At 36.5% G+C, this 18316-nt stretch overlaps 1 protein-coding gene across 2 annotated transcripts in view; it reads left to right on the top strand.

The window, feature by feature from the left end:
- The window catches only part of LOC121378265 (ras-GEF domain-containing family member 1B-like), a 150794-nt gene that overhangs the window by 59364 nt on the left and 73114 nt on the right, over positions 1 to 18316 (top strand). The window contains exon 1 of one of the 2 annotated variants that reach the window (XM_041506346.1): positions 9152 to 11961. The exons of the other annotated variant lie outside the window; for it this stretch is intronic. Within the exon in view, the coding sequence (XP_041362280.1) occupies positions 11887 to 11961 (75 nt within the window). The 5' untranslated portion in view covers positions 9152 to 11886. Of the gene's footprint in view, positions 1 to 9151; positions 11962 to 18316 lie in introns of those variants that run through there. 2 annotated transcript variants of the gene reach the window in all.

Genomic DNA, 18316 nt, shown 5'->3' with positions numbered 1-18316 from the left:
TTAAACAAAGCAAATAAACAAACAAATCATGCAAAATGAGTTTTATCAGCTTATGTCGAAGGTGTAAGACCATTACACCTACCTCATTATTACTAATAACCACTAACAATTAACCTATTGTCCGGGGCCCCGTTCCACAAAGCGATTTTAGCCCTAAGATCAACTTAAGTGCATAGGGTAGCTATGCGCTTAAGGTAATCTAAGGGCTAAGATCGCTTCGTGAAATGGGGCCCTGGACAGACAGTCTAGATAGCTAAGACAATGTGCTTCAACCTTTATTGAATGTAAGTAAGCACGGCAATAAATTAGTCCATGAATACTGATCATGCAAATAAAAACCTTGGTGATATCACATTTAAAACCACCTTATATATATATTATTGTGAACACTCCAGACTACATGTGGTCAGTGAATTACAGAATGAGTCCAGTCTAGATGTGAATCATAATTAACTGTGGCTGTCATAAAGTTTGACAGTTATTGTAAACACTGTTTGACTCTTGATCATTTAATGTATGTCGGAGCAGGATCGTGAGTCTTTTATTAGCCAGTCAAACCGTAACATGGTGTTTAATCACATTGTGGTGGTCAGTCATGATGTTAGTGACTGACAGTTATGGATATGTTACAACAAGAAGGTTTTACCCATTTTATATATTCACCATTCCCTATTATATATAGAGGCCAACCTTTTTTCCATTAAAGCAAGAGGTCAGTTACTAACAGTTCTAGATTTATTACATTCAGAGGTTAGATATTAACAGTTCCACATCTGTTAAGGTGATAGGTTAGTTACTAACAATTCTAGATCTGTTAAAGCAAGAGGTCAGTTACTTACAGTTCTAGATTTATTAAGGAGATAGGTTAGTTACTAATAGTTCTAGATTTTACTAATAGTTCTAGATTTATTAAGTTCATAGGTTAGTTACTAAAAGTTCCACATCTGTTAAGATGAGAGGTTAGTTAATAACAATTCTAGATCTGTTAAAGCAAGAGGTCGTTAAAAACAGTTCTAGATTTATTAAGGTGAGAGGTTAGTTACTATCAGTTCCAGATATGTTACGGTCAGAGGTTAGTTACTAACAGTTCTACATCTGTTAAGATGAGAGGTTAGTTACTAACAGTTCTAGATCTGTTATGGTGAGAGGTTAGTTACTAACAGTTCTAGATCTGTTATGGTGAGAGGTTAGTTACTAAAAGTTCTAGATTTGTTATGGTGAGAGGTTAGTTACTAACAGTTTTAGATCTGTTATGGTGAGAGGTTAGTTACTAACAGTTCTAGATCTGTTATGGTGAGAGGTTAGTTACTAACAGTTCTACATCTGTTAAGGTGAGAGGTAATTACTAACACTTCCAAATTTGTTATGATAACAGGTTGGTTACTAACAGTTCCACTTCCGTTAAGGTGATAGGTTAGTTACTAACAGTTCCACTTCCGTTAAGGTGATAGGTTAGTTACTAACAGTTCCACTTCCGTTAAGGTGATAGGTTAGTTCTAGATCTGTTAAGGTAACTGTAAACTAGACATTGTTTTTCATGGAGGAACAGACTGTAACCCAGTGTTGAAGCACTTGCTGAGGTGTTGAGGTTATTAGAACTGAACCCCACTTGGTGAACCCATTGGGTTACTCACAATCAAGCTTGACTTTGACTGGGGTTTCTTCTACACTGTTGACTTTATCAAAAAATGGGGCGGCACGTTGGTGGGCCCAGTGGGCTATTTCTCATTCCAGCCAGGGTTTCCTCTCTAAAGGTTATATATCAGAATTACCAAATGTTTGACATCCAATAGCCGATGATTAATAAATCAATGTGCTCTAGTGATGTTGTTAAACAAAACAAACTTTTTTCTTCTTCTACACTGATGGCTTTATTCAAAATACTCAAAATAAATATTGTCATCATTTGAGATTTTGTCTGCACTGATGGCTGAACTCTAGTCTGATACAAGGTCTGTCAAATTGAATTGAACAAATTCAGTTTGATTACAGATGTATCGGACTAACTAAATTCAAGTTTGACATAGTGAGGTTTGACTCTATACCACATAGAGATAGGGTCTCAGCAGGGTTTGAATAATGCACAGGAAGTAAGATAATCTGACTGAAATGCTGAACATAATTCAAATGCAGATCTCTCCAGGCCTGCATGCATACATACATGTGGCATGCAGTTCACTTACTTCCCATGTTAATCAGTGAAGACAAGAGTCTTTTACTTGGGTCTTGTTTGAGGTTTTTCATTAATGTTATCCACTCAACTACGATGTCTAATGGCCATCTTGTTTCCTTTGATCATCTCAGTGAGTATTCAAGAAGCACTTGAGGACATTGTAAGAGTCGAGGTTGATTTAAGTACCGTTTAAATTTCTCACAGAAATTTTTATTTTGTTTTAAGTTCCTGCTATTTCTAAAACCATTTTGCTGATACGGTGTTAAAAGGTCATAGTTATGTGCTATTAAAGTTCATGGTAATTTTTTGTATTAATAATTCTAGTACCACTTGCCAAGATATGCTTTGATAATATTGCCTTTCTTTCATGGTCTCACTTGCTGTTTGATTTTTAAAGCATTTCTTTTGTGTTTTTTTACTGAATTACAGATTATTTTTTAAATAACTTTTTGTTACTACATCTTCATGAATTTGATAACATAACCGGAGCTCAATGTGAAATTGTTTTTGAGAGGAATGATTCATTGCTCTCCTAACTTAGACTATGGGGAGCTATTTAAGATATTACGACATGTTATAAGAAGAAGTCTGTTTTGTTTAACGACACCATTAGAGCACATTGATCGGCTATTGGATGTCAGACATTTGGTGATTCTGACGCGTAGTCAACAGAAGAAACCAGCTACATTTTCCTAATGTTATGTTATGTGATGTTGTAGGGATTAATGTGCACATTCAGAGCAAGCTGTCTTAGCGCACGTTTGTCATGGGCACAGATGCCGGCCTTGGTCAGCTCCTCCGTCCAGGACAGGAAAAGGTTGGGGTGGGTGGGAGAAGGGACTGCCTGTGCTGGTATATGCAAGAGAGCACCAGCAGCTCTCACTGGTGTCAGTAGCAGGCGGAGGGTTGGTTTTCCTAATGCAGCAAGGGATCTTTTATATGCACTTTTCTGCAGACAGGAAAGCACATACCACAGCCTTTGACCAGTTGTGGTGCACTGGTTGATACGAGAAAAAACCCAATCAATTTAATGGATCCACCGAGGTGGTTCGATCCTGTGACCCAAGAACTTCAGGCAAGCACTCAACCGACTGAGCTAGATCCCGCCCCCGACATGTTATAAATTTGCATGTTAATTAGGGAAGCTAACAATCACTCCCCTTGAACTAGTCTCAGGTGAGTGATGGAGAGTGTGAGTGATAGCTCACCTTGAATGACCAGGTCTAATGCTGGTAGAGTTTACTAGTAATTAAAACTTAAATTGTCACCAAATCTGACTTGCGTTCGAATACCCTGGCTGTGATTAGGTGATGCTTCTGTCATAACACTGCACTCATCCTTGTTCGGGGGGGGGGGGGGGGGGGAGGGGGGAGACATAGCCCAGTGGTAAAGCGCTTGCTTTATGCGTGGTCAGTTTGCATTAACATCGAATAGCCATAGTTTAAAATTTGCTGAGCTGTCATTTAACAAACATTCCTTTCCTTTCTTCTCAACCAAGTGTCAAAATAATCCTATGTATTAACATCGAATATCCATAGTTTAAAATGTGCTGAGGTATCATTTAACAATCATTCCTTTCCTTTCTTCTCAGCCAAGTGTGAAAATAACCATGTTTTAGACATCAAATTGAGCATTCTAAGAAAAAGACACCAAATAGCCATAGTTTAAAATGTGCTGAGGTATCATTTAACAAACATTCCTTTCCTTTCTTCTCAGCCAAGTGTGAAAATAACCATGTTTTAGACATCAAATTGAGCATTCTAAGAAAAAGACACCAAATAGCCATAGTTTAAAATGTGCTGAGGTATCATTTAACAAACATTCCTTTCCTTTCTTCTCAACCAAGTGTGAAAATAACCATGTTTTAGACATCAAATTGAGCATTCTAAGAAGAAGACACCGAATAGCCATAGTTTAAAATGTGCTGAGGTATCATTTAACAAACGTTCCTTTCCTTTCTTTATTTGTGAATGGGAATGAATATGATCAACATGCTGGGCTATAACTGCAGTATTTCACGTGTAGATGTGAATAAGTAACTACCAGATCTAGCCATTAAGATTAAACATTTATGTCTTTAATGTGTTTCTTTGTACCGGATACAACTGGCTAGATAGCGCTGGTACAAGCTTAGATATTCTTGATGTATTAATTCTTGATAAAAGGTAGCAGCAGCATATCCCATTTTATTACAGTCATAAATGCTTGGTTTAGTGGCCGATACATCACATTATATACACTCGTGTAGAATACAGTGCAAACTAGACCACAGTAAATAATGTCAATGTAGTCATTTCTACTCCCATCTGTATTGCAAGTCTTGATAAATGGAAAGGAATATTTATTTTATGATGTGTCAGCACATTTTAAACTATGTTTATTTATTAGGTGTCTAACATGATCCATTGTGCAATATAAGCACTTTATGAAAGTACCAATGTCAAGGCTATAAATGCAGTGCCCAAAATCTGTATGCCCGAATAAAAGTGCACAAATACATGTATAGTACAAACATGCTTACCTCAAAATATTTTACCTCAAAAACCAAGAAGTTTGTTTTGTTTAATGACACCACTAGAGCACATTGATTAATTAATCATCGGCTATTGGATGTCAAACATTTGGTAATTCTTACTTGTAATCATCAGAGGAAACTCGCAACATTTTTCCATTAGCAACAAGGGATCTTTTATATACACTTTCCCACAGATAGGAAAGCACATACCATAGCTTTTGACCAGTTGTGTTGCACTGGTTGGAATGAGAAAATAAAACAATCAGTGGATCCACTGAGGTGGTTTGATCCTGTGATGCAAGCACCTCAAGCAACTGAGCTAAATCCTGCCTTGAACTGAAATGAAATAAAAAAGGAAATTCTGCATTTTTTATCTAAACATTTCGCTAGATTGAAATGAAACTTGTACCGTGAGACCCTAGTTTATAGAAAGGCTGTCACCAGTATATGTAAAAGTGCTATCGTAATCATGTTTCATACAGTTTTGGGTAATCTGTATGTATATTTTTTGAATCGGTGAACGTTAAAAACATGATAATTTCTTTTGAAAGAAACAACGTTTTTTTCAAAGATTGGCCAGATTAATTATAGAAAATATTGAAATCACTTCAGTGATCATAACATGAACATTCTTAAAGTCATTTTCTTTTTATACAGTCAAAGATAATCTCTTGTTACAACATCTTCTACACTAGTAAACTATAGAAAAAACCCACTGAGACAATTTATTTCAAAAAAGAAATCTTCTTTAAAAGTTGTTCAAGGATCAAATAAGTTAATTTTAGAAAATGTTGATTCACTTGACTGATCATCAAATGAAGTGTACGGTTGAGAAGGCACCAAGTGTGAATTGTGAAGATAATTCTCAAGTCTTTTCTAGAATCACTTGAAGCATGTGACATTGGTGAAGTGAAGCTTGCCGGATGATGGCCTGTTGGTGAATTCACCGACTGTCATTACTAATTTGGCATGCTTTCATGTACTGCAGATATCCAGTGCAGGCAATCAATTACTCATGGGAAAGAGGAGGAAAGGAATGCTACCTTTGAACTCCGATTGGTTAACCAGTATTTGGGGCGGGATCTAGCTCAGTTGGTAGAGTGCTCGCCTGAAGTCATTTGATCACAGGGTTGAACCTCCTTGGGAGGTGGGGTAGGTGGTAGGGGGATGTAGCCCATTTGTAAAACACTCTCCTGTCTGTGGGATGGTGCATATAAAAGATTTCTTGCTACTCTCAGACTATATGTTAGAATGACTAAATATTTGACATCCAATAGCTAATGATTAATAAATCAATGTGCTCTAGTGGTGTCGTTAAACCCAAAAAGTACCTCCTCCATTCTCCAATGTTTCTCCCTGAATTCTTCCTCTGAAGACTATAAGTCAGAATTACCAAATGTTTGACATCCAATAGCCAGTGATTAATAAATAAATAAATGTGCAGCCACAATTGTGCCCCTAGACTGGTATATCAAACTCTGTGGTATGTGTTGTCCTGTATGTGGGAAAATGCATATAAAAGATCCCTGCCTGCTAATGGAAAAATGTTTTATCTGAAGACTATGAGTCAGAATTACCAGATATTTGACAAAGTAGCTGATGATTAATAAATAAATAAATGTACTTATACTCATCTCTGGTTGGAATAGGAAATAAAATGTTAGAGATCAGTTTTTAGATGTCCCACCTTATGAGGATACACCATTATTAAGCTATATTCTGATTCTAGTGATGTCAAAGTACTTAGCCTCAGTTCATGTTATGTGAGTGTAGAATACTCCTATTTTTTATGTTTTCCATAATAACTGATAGCCTGGTGAGTTAGAATGCTTAAATCTTTTTATGGTCGGAATACATCATCAAAATGTTGATCTTTACCACATCCCTGTTATAAAAATGTCAGCTATATCGTGTGATTTGTATCCTAGATTATGCAAATTTTGATATTTACTTTTATGTTCTCTGTGTATTTGTTTTTTAATAGTCCCAATTTCATAAAGTAGTGACTTCCCTGTATAACCTTTTATCTGGTCAATAAATTGTGAATTGACCTACAAACAGATGTAAACTGGAGGTGCTCAGAAAATGTCTTATTACACTTTCCCACTATAATACTGACCCATATTTTATTGATGTGCATGCAACAGCTAGTGTTATTGTTTATGTCATTTTGAATGTTCCACAACTTAGTCTAGAACAAAAATGTATCATGCACACAATCATATATTCAGTAGTGTTTGATTCAGGATATTATGTTTGACCACTGTGCTATGTAATATTATCAGTGAAATTCAGGATATTTCAATTCAGGATATTAGGTTTGATCAGTGTGCTATGAAATATTGGTGAAATTCAACATATTAGGTTCAACAACTGTCATATTATAGATTATTATCGAGTTACAGGATGTAATGTTTGACCACTGTACTATGAAATACTGATAAATCAAATTCAGGATAATATGTTTGACCACTGTGCTATGACATATTATCAGTAAAATTCAGGATATTAGGTTTATGAAATACTACAAAAGATGATAATTAAGATACAGAACATTATGTTTGACCACTGTGCTATGAAAGATAACTGAGATTATATGTGACCAATATCAGTGAAATTCAGGATATTAGGTTTAAAAGCTACTACAAAAGATTATTATTAAGATTCAGGATATTAGGTTTGACCACTGCCATATGGGACGTTATTCCTACTGTTCAGGATATTAGGTTTGATCACAGCCATATGGGAGGTTACTCCTGCTGTTCAGGATATTAGGTTTGACCACTGCCATATGGGAAGTTACTCCTGCTGTTCAGGATATTAGGTTTGACGACTGCCATATGGGTGGTTACTTCTGCTGTTCAGGATATTATATTTGACCACTGCCGTATGGGAGGTTACTCCTGCTGTTCAGGATATTAGGTTTGACCACTGCCGTATGGGAGGTTACTCCTGCTGTTCAGGATATTATGTATTATACCAATATACACTGAGGTTACTAATACTTTACAATGTACAATGAGGTTATACAAAGCATCTATAACATCACCTATATGCACATAGCATGATCATACGTACTTCCATAGAGTTTCACCTGTTTTGTTTGGAATATATCAGCTGTTGCCAAAGCATAATATTTTGTTACCAGTGCATTAGTCACTACCCAGTTACTTGACTTTTAACTAACTGCAAGCAGCCTGTTTGTTGACTTGTTAAGTTTGACGTGTGTTTGGGCTAATGACAAAAACCTCAGTCCCTCTTTCAAGGTATTGGGTTGTTCACGAAGCATGACATTTCCTCTTCACACATTTGTGTTAGCAGGGTCTTCCTTTTAACAGGGCCAGCTTGTTTTACAGCAGTGTCACTTTATGAAGGTCACTAACGGAGGAACAAGGTGTTGGAGGAAATACAAGTTAACTGACAATTTGGATGACAAGCCATTTTAACTAATGCCAACAGAGATCTGTAGTAGCTTTGTCAGAGATGATATATTGTTTTCAAGTTTATTCATGTTGACTTGTGATTTTGTTATAGCATCCATGTTTAGAAATGGGATTTTGGATGACAAACCATTTTAATTAATGCCAACAGAAATTTGTTTGGTGTTTTTGTGTGATATTGATATTTTTTTAAGTTTATGCATGTTGACTTGAATTTTATGTAGCATTCAAGTTTTTAAAGTATTCTAAACACATGCATGGCTCGTGAAGAATTTTTAAAACTTGTAACTAAGAATTCTATTTTATTTTATTTGTGGATTTAAGTGATTTGTATAAAAATTACTCTTTTAAAGATATAATTATCATGGTGCTAAGTCAGCAAAGAATTTGTAGATAAAATGCAAGTTTTATTTTGTGGTGTCTGTAACATTTTCCATTTGAAGTTTATGTTGAGGATCTTCCAGAACTGTGCTTTGGAGAATTCTTCAAGGGGAACCTGATCATATCCGCACTAGATTGTCTTATCTTCATGATGCCTCCAGACATTTCTGCTGCTCCTAAAATATAAAAATACAGTGACCATCCACAACCATAACACCAGGAAATATTTGTCTCAATCTCAACTCAATTTTGTGGCCCAGTTTTTAATACGTCAACATATTTACCAGGAAAAACCCCACCTGTTTGTTGATTACTTTGTGACGCAGGTCATTTTGATGATAACAGATTTGACTATTGGTGGATAATAACTACGAGTATTCAGATTTGGAGAGCTATATAGTTATAGTGTTTCATAGTGTGTGCCCTGCAGCAAGGTAATTGTACCGTGCTGCAGTAAATAATTTGTGATTCATCCATCATTGTGCAAGGTACGTTGTGCTACATGGTGCATACATACATACATACATGTGCAGACATTGTCATTGACTGGTCTTCTGTCATCTGTCACTCGGATACCCAGTAGACCGTTTTTCATTCAAAGTTTTAACCGGTAGACAGGTTTCAAACCTATAACGTCCTTAGAGTAGCAGAGACACACAGAGAGAGAAGTTGTGGATTATTGTAGGAAATTTCAGCATTTTGTCGAAAATCTGTGCAGATTTGTGAAGGATTGTTTTGTTTATCTGGTTCAGCTTGATTGATTTTTTGAACAACGTAATTAGGCTTTTTGAATTTGACCTGTTTGGAGCTGAATAGAGATAACGTGTGGATATATACCTACCTGTAGATAGGATTCTGGATTGTTTATCTCACTGTGCTTGTTTGTTTTGTTTGTACGACTTAAATTTAACAGCTGTATTACAATTTCTTGAAACTTGACCTGCTTTAAACAGTAAAGAACAAAAACAAAACAACGAAGAAAAGGATGTGAATATTGTTATGTGATCATTATACCTAACTTGCAAAATCTGTTTCTTTTTCTTTCTTATTGGACTTGTTTTGCAGAAGCATGTTTCTGTGCGCTCTAATTCTGACAACATAATTAGTGATTTCAAATTTTTGAATTTGACCTTTGAGCAGCAAAGAGAGATAAGCAGTATAGATTTGTGATAACGGAGGAAGGATTTCAGAAGTGGGGAAGAAGTCTGTTCAAATTTATGCAGATTATTTTTGTTTTTCTCTCTGTGGATACATTTGTTTTGCAGAGTCATATTTCTGTGTGACTTAAATATGACAACATAATTAGTGGCTTCAAATTTTCAAATCTGACCTGCTTGGGGCAGGAATAAGATAAGCTGTGAAAATATGTGATTATTGCTGCAGAATTTCACTACTTAGACAAAATTTGGTTCCAGTTTATTCAAGAGGTTTTTTGTCTTTTCATCTGGATTTTGTTTGTTTTGGAATGACAAGTTCATGTGAGTGTGACTTGTGGTTACAATGTTTTTTTAAATGATAAAATTGATCTGCACAACATGGAGAGATAAGCTGTGCACATACATACCAGTACATTGTAGTTACAGCACAGCAGAAAATCTGCAAAGTGCTTTTTGGTTTTTTTAATATTTGATTTGTTTGTTTTATAGTGAAATGTTTATGCGCAATTGACATTTCAACCATATGACTGATTTCAAATTTAACAAACTGGTACTTAAAATCAATGAGATAATTTGTGGGAAAACATAATTACAACACTTAACCACAAATCTGTTCCAATTTATACATGGTTTTTTTCTCTCTTTGCTGGATCTGTATATTTAATAGTGACCTGTTCCTGTGTTAGTGTCACTCTTTCGCACTCTCCATTTCTGTGCATATAGGGTTAGAAAATAGTGGATGTAATGTGGGGGTTTTGTCGTACAGTTTTAAAACCCCAAAAGGTCATGGTGTTTTTAACGCATTAAGCCTGATGGAGAGAGCGACTGACTGTCAGTAATTTGTGAGACGTATTGTCACTCACGTGAGATGTGCTGCAACCCGACATGCAAGCAAAGCTTTCTGATTCTTTAACCTGTTTACGGGCTTTTGTCTTTGCATAACAGCAACTGCTTATCGTAATTGATGATGAATCTGCCATTCCCCGCTCCGTTTTCCACATCTCCTCTCCAATCAGTGGAGGAACAAGTGGAGGCAGGCTGACAGTGATGTGGATTTATATCTTAGAACCATCTTCAGTTATGCCCATTAATATCTTGTCATCATTCTATCTTGCACTGTAGCGAGATATATATAAAAATAACATAAAACAAAATATAAATCAAGGATGCTGGAAAATCTTGATGGATATGGATATAAAAACAGTTGAACATGCAGTCATTCGCACGGCTGATTAAAACATTCTGTAAGAGAATTGGATTAAAAAATACACAGCTTATATGTTTACCAGATGGTGTTTTTCCTGTGTGGTGTTTTTTTTTATAAACGTAACTCAGGTTGTGTGATTAATGGAGAATGAATAACTGTGCTGCAGAAGACGAAGATTTCAGAATATTTTGTTACAGTTCTGGTAAAGGATACAAAATTCTCCAGTGAGCTATTGGATGAAAACAACCAATGTATGCAGATGTTTTGAAAAACAGCTGATGCAAGAGGATGTTTACCAGTGTAATTTTTGTAGACTTAAAAGATCAGCTTATTATTATTATGATTCACAAGGATGAATTGCGTCTGACATAAACAGTTTGTAAACATTTTTATAGGTAATTGAAAAAACCCACAACATTAACTGGAAGCTGCAATCTACTTTTAATGTTCATCAAGATGAAATGGTTATAAAGTGCTATGTAGTATTGCCAGTTCATGAGGAATTCTACACACAATAAACTGTTTTAGGAAAGCATTTCTTTAAACAAAACTGTGATAACAATATTTAAACAATTATTTTTTTAAAGTTTAAAATTTGGAAATAGTGTTAATAAAAAAACTTAACTGCGTAAAAATTCTCAATACTGAAATGCTGATCCTGGTGGAGTTAGTGTTTTGAAGGGACTTGTGGAGCATGTATTATTGTGGCATTCATTTGATGGGCATTGTTGTTCACGCGGCTTGAGCACTGTCACAACAAGTGATAATTTACGTGGACTTCGCGGCAGGAGCGTGTGGTACTAAAACATTGTGTGTTTTCTCATAAACTCACGCTGTTTCACAGCTCATGAAGCAAGCCTGCATCATCTGCTCCTATCAGACATTACCGAGAGCAGTAGCGTTGTTTTTTTAGAAACCTGCATAATGTGACATGGTATATAGTGTGTGTACTACAGGAATTTTCACCTACATTCATCGTCTGTGTGGATATTTCATTTGAGCATCATCCAAAGATGTCGTCCGTATCTAGAAGTGCCAGTTGTGTAACATTACCAAAATTCCGCAAGCTGCAGAAATTGCTGAGAAAGGTAAAATTTTAATGATAGTGACCTTTGATCTTTGTCTTGATGTTAAAACAGGAGAATGTGATATGCTGTCATATTAGGTAACATTGCTGAACAAGGTAATTTTATAATAATGACCTCTGATCTTAATACTTTTGTGTTGCTGAGTATATTAGGCATCTCAATAAGGTAAAATATGTCTGGTAACCCATGTACAGGTTAATTTACCACAAAATACAGACCTAGGCCCTGTTCCAAGAAGCGATCTTAGCACTAAGATCACCTTAAGTACATATGGTAGTCGTGTACTTAAGATGGTCTTAGAGCTACGATTGCTTCTTGGAACAGGGCTCTGGTAACCTAGAGATTGCAACACATTTATATTTCCATTATTACTATAAAATACCTTCACAAACACACTACGGTAATACTTTTATTTGTTATTCTTTCAAAATGAAGTACCATTCTTAACTTTCTTGGCATGTGGTAAAGTTCAGGTCCCATATTTTCGAAGCTATCTTAGCGCTAAAAAAATTGTAGCTATGACGTCACAATGGTAGCCATAGTGATGTCATAGCCTGCTATGGTTTTATAATATCATAGTGCTAAGATAGCTTCAAAAATCCTTAGCCTGGTACCTTGAATGAACCTTCTCGACTTATTTCAGTGCCGCAGCCTGTATAGTAAATATTTTATGTGTAGTGTATTCTATATTGTGTGTAATACGAATATGTGTGTGCTCTATACTGTACCTCATGGTACTCTTTTATCTACAGCAGTTGTTTACCTTACATTTGGCCTGCAGCAAAGCACATATCACTTGGATAACAGATTGAGACAGACTGTTTGTTTTGCATGCTAAGTTATTCATTATCCCTTCCAGCGAAAACGGCAATACCACCGGCGTTCATAACCTATTAAACTGATATTTGTTTGCTGTTGGTGGGTTTGCGTGCATGACAATAATTTACCAAGTCCGGTTCAACGTTTTTGAGAAAAACATGGAGACCTAATGATATTGATTTCATATTGAGATGATAATCAGGGTCTAATGTTTCTCAGAAATATGTAGTTAATCTCGCTAATTGTGTAGATGAGGGTTTCTACCTTTTGTTCTTTATCTATTGATTAACTATTTAATTAAGTTAACATGACCATGAGAGTGGGGAAATGACTTGAGCATCTGTTGGTGAATAAAGACGAAATAATTGAAGGAATAATATCTCATTCGGAATTGTCGGCTGAAGTAATTATTTTAAAATGTTCACTTTAAATGAACCATATGGCCTGAACTTGTAAAATGTTGAATAAAAATCTGTCAACTCTAATCAAATTGCAGAGGCAGGATCTGGCTCATTTGGTAGAGTGCTCGCCTGAAATGCAGTGAATCACCTTCTATAAAGTCATATTTTACTTTCCTGTCATAATCTTTCCCCATGACTGGTATATCAATAATCATGGTATGTACTGTCCTGTCTATAGTAAAATGCTTTATTGATATGGTGACGGCAGGTTTCCTCTCTTCATCTCAACAAAAGTTCAAACTAACCGTTTGTCAGACACTAAATGACCATAACAGTAGTTTCAAATGTGCTGAGGTGTTAAATATTCCTTTCCCCTCATGTCATAATATAAAAGATGTAGCCCATTGGTAAAGCACTGGCTTGATGTGCAGTCGGTTTGAGATCGGTCCCTGTTGGTGGGCCCAATGGGCTATTTCTCATTCCAGCCAGTGCACCACGACTGGTATATCAAAGTATGCGCTATCCTTTCTATGGGATGATACAATTAAAAGATCTCTTGCTCTTAATGGAAAAATATAGCAGGTTTCTTTCTAAGACAATATGTCAAAATTACCAAGTGTTTGATATCCTTCTTCTTCTTTTGTGTTCAAGCTTTAGATTTGGAGTCCGGTGACAATGTGGTGATAAAAAATGCTGTCTCTGTCAAGTCTGTTTGACATCCAGTAGCCAATGGTTTATAAATCAATGTGCTCTTGTGGTGTCATTAAAAGATTATTATTTTTTTTCTTTTTCTTTTTCTCTCAACAAAAGTTGAAATTAACCGTTTGTTCGACACCAAGTAACTATAACAGTACCGGTAGTTTAAAGTATGCTGAGGTGTTGTTAAATAAATGTTATTTTCCTTTTAAGTCATAATACAAAAGTTAAATCTCATATCATTATCTGTTGACCTGAAAAAAACAAAACCCCAAAAAACAAACAAAAAACCCCAACTAAAACAAAAGACATATTTGAAATGTATTTATTCAATAAAACTTTTTTTGTGGGAATAGGAGTATAATGTGGATAGTATGAGTCATTTTGCTGTATCACAAAAGAAATTTTTTTTTTTTAATTTTTTTAAGTAACTGATATAGATTAATGTATGCTTTCCTGGTCACAGATCTTAGCCATGTGGGTTAGTGAGAGAGAAATTGGTGCAGGTGCTTGATAAACATACCCATTGTGCAATTCAAACTCACAGGATAGGAACCCAATACCTTACAGCTTTAGAAATTGAGATCATTGTAGGTATTTTGCAATAACTATGAGTATAGTGTTTTGTTATTTGGACATGTCTCACCATGGAGCACATTACATACACAGACTGAGTGTGGTATGCACACCAGTACAGTACTGTGATATCCCACTGTGTAACGTGGACTACAACTCCATGATTCACTGCTTGCAGTGCAGTAACCCAGGTATGTGACAGGTATGTAAAATAAACCAGACAATGTTAAGCAATCCAGGAAATAAACCAAACATCCAGCTGTGTGTCTGTCTGTCCTGTCTGTCCTCATTTAAATACTCGGTATCAACATTTGCATACTAGTATTATAGCAATAGGTGCCGGCTATCTGACTCCAACATTTGATTTCCCATTTTGGTCCAAATACTTATTTTTATGTATGTATCCAATTATGGTTATATGATGCTGTTCAGGGCAGACAATTTTGCTGCATGGATGATCTGCTGTTGTTATTAGCAGTCGGAAATGGGTCCACTGTGGGAGGGGTGGGGTGTAGATCCTAACATCTACCACTCCTCAAGCTTGTGTCACTGACCACTTATGGATACCCTTCTGTATTGCTTTCCATCTTTATTCATTTATTTTCTTTCACTCTTCCTTTCTTCCTATCTTTTTTTCTATCTTTCTTTCTTTTTTCTTTGTTAATTTTCATGCTTATATCTAAGAATGAAGAAAGGAAAAGTTTTATTTAGCAATGCACTCAACACATTTTATTTACAGTTATATGGCGTCAGACATATGGTTAAGGACCACACAAATAATGAAAGAGAAAATCCACTGTCGCCACGTCATGGGCTACTCTTTTTGATTAGCAGCAAGGGATATTTTATATGCACCATCCCATAGGCAGGATAGTACATACCATGGCCTTTGTTATACTAGTTGTGGAGCACTGGCTGGAACGAGAAATAGCCCAATGGGTCCACCGACGGGGATCGATCCCAGACCGACCGTGCATCAAGCGAACGCTTTACCACTGGGCTACGTTCCGCCCATCTAGGAATGAAGCACACATACATGTATATTGGACTGAGCACTGCATACTTTACCTACTTGTATATGGGCTGTCTGTTCAAGGCATACTTGTAGTTTAATTAGGTGTCTTAAAATTACCCTTTATGATGAATCCATTCAGCTGATTTGGGTGTTTTCTCTCGTTCCAACCAGTATAACCACAACTGGACAAAGGCTGTGGCATGCTGTCCTGTCTGTGGAAGAGTGCATATAAAAGATCCCTTGCTGCATTAGGGAAAATGTAGCAGGTTTCCTCTCTTGACTATGAGTCAGAATTACCTAATGTTTGACATCCAATAGCAGATGATTAAATAATCAATGTGCTCCAGTTAAACAAAACAAACTAACTCTTTTTTTATGCCTTCATACTAGTAAAGACTAATGGGACTGTCTGCCCTGGGAGAGGTGGGGACAGGGATTAATGTGCCCATCTTCACTAAATGTTTAAACATGTCCACCCTGGGCTCAGGTTATGAAGGAAGGAAATATTTTATTTAATGACACACTCAACACATTTTATTTACAGTTATATGACATCAGACATATGGTTAAGGACCACACATATATTGAGAGAGAAAACGCGCTGTCGCCACTTCATGGGCTACTCTCGATTAGCAGTATCCCACAGACAGGGTAGTACATACCACAGCCTTTGATATACCAGTCGTGGAGCACTGGCTGGAACAAGAAATAGCCCAAAGATCCCACTGATGAGGATCAATCCCAGACTGACTGTGCATCAAGCGAACACTTTACCACTGGGTTACGTTCCCCCCCCCCCCCCCCCAGGTTATGAGGTCATCAGGACCGTACCCAGTACAGGACATAACACATTACAGCTTGTTAACAGCCAGAGAATGGATCCAGTGAGCTGATCAATTGTAACATTTATTTATTACTTGAAGCTGGTGCTCCAAGCATTGAGCTTATTAACCTGTGAAATGTCAGTCTGACCTGACTGAAATAGTCCTTCATTTAATCCTAATCCAGTGGTTGACAGTGGAAGTAGCTCAGTAAATTAGTGACCGTTTATTTAACCCACCGGTGTGTTGGTGTTATGGATTATGACTCTACAGGATTATTGGGCGATGATTAACTTGTGGATTATGACACCATTAAAGACTGGCAGACTTCTCTCACTGACCAGACTTTCATCCATGATCTGGCTAAGTTGGAGCTTGTCTCAAGGAAAGACATACTGAGTACTTGAAACTTATCCTTAAAAAAAAAAAAAAACACAAATGTGTGTCGCATCCATGTTGGGCACAGGCAGTAGCCTAGTGGTAAAGCGCTCGCTTTATGCACGGTCGGTTTGGGATCAATCCCCGTCGGTGGGCCCATTGGGCTATTTCTCGTTCCAAACAGTGTACCCCGACTGGTACATCAAAGGTCATGGTATGTGCTATCCTGTTTATGGGATGGTGCATATAAAAGATCCCTTGCTGCTAATCAAAAAGAGTAGTCCATGAAGTGGCGACAGCGGGTTTCCTCCCTCAATATCTGTGTGGTCCTTAACCATATGTCCGACGCCATATAACCGTAAATAAAATGTGTTGAGTGCATCATTAAATAAGCCTGTGTCAAATGGTTGATTGGTGTGCCGAATTAACTACTTTTTGTGAAGATGGTAGCTGATAGACAGTCAATATTATAGTCTTTCCATCACTCCTGTAACAGAAACAAAACATCTGGATATATGCAAACAAATTCAGTGTTTGGCTATTAATTATACAAAATATCTATCCATTAATCAATCTTTTTTTTCCCAATTTCAGTTGTCTTCTTTTACTTCTACCCCTTTTTTCCATTTGGGACACATTTTTTGGCGGAAGTCAGAGTCTGTGCCCCCACTGAGCGTGTTTGAACATTAATTTGATATAAGCACGATAAATTCCCACATTCTGGACTATAGCCAAGATAACTGAGGTGTGGGCCCAGGATAGCGTGTTTGAACTGTAATTGAATACATAAAGTTAGAGGGACATACCCTAGTTTTTAAACACTAAGGTATATTTGTTTTTACTATTATAGCCATTTTTGATAACTGAAATCATACTTTACATAGATTTTATGGTTTAGATTATCAATTTCCATACATTCAAAGTGTCTTTGGTCATCCTGGTGTTTTTAATATCACAAAATGCATTTTCATATTTTTAAAAACGCACGTGCATCTGAAAAGTAACTGTTATGGAGTTGAGTTTTAGTCTATTTTTAGAGGGTAATTCACCATTTCAAAGTCATAGACTCATGTTTCAATCAATTGTAACTTTATCCAAATGTGTTACAGGTTTGTAGATTAACTACACTTACATGTAGTGTTAATTTTCACGGGTTGAAACTGGAGTCTGTCCCTTTAAAATAACAATGTATTTTAATCTTCATCATGTGAAAAGTCAAGGTGAACTGAAGATCACACTCCTTAAATGAGTCACAGGAAGTTTTAAATTCAATGAATAAAAATTCGTAACAAGGTGATCAATTTACAACTCTCCTAAACTTTCCAGATGAGTGTGGAGGGATTGGGACTGTATATAAAAAGCACATACAATTACAATATACAAGTTACAAGGAATGAACATGTTAACGACATTTGTTTCTATAGGCGTTACCATGGCAGCTATAGCACATTGTGGAGTGGGATTTAGCTCAGTCGGTTGAATGCTCGCTTGAGTTACTTGCATCGCAAGATTGAACCACCTTGGTGGATCCATTCAATTGATTTGGTTTTTTCTCATTCCAACCAGTGCACCACAACTGGTCAAAGTGCATATAAAAGATCCCTTGTTGTATTAGGAAAAATGTAGCGAGTTTCCTCTGATGACTACGT

This window comes from Gigantopelta aegis, chromosome 8, assembly GCF_016097555.1.
Source record: "Gigantopelta aegis isolate Gae_Host chromosome 8, Gae_host_genome, whole genome shotgun sequence".
Taxonomy (NCBI): domain Eukaryota; kingdom Metazoa; phylum Mollusca; class Gastropoda; order Neomphalida; family Peltospiridae; genus Gigantopelta; species Gigantopelta aegis.
The sequence above is the reverse complement of the archived record's forward strand: the minus strand, read 5'-3'. Positions and strand labels throughout refer to the sequence as shown.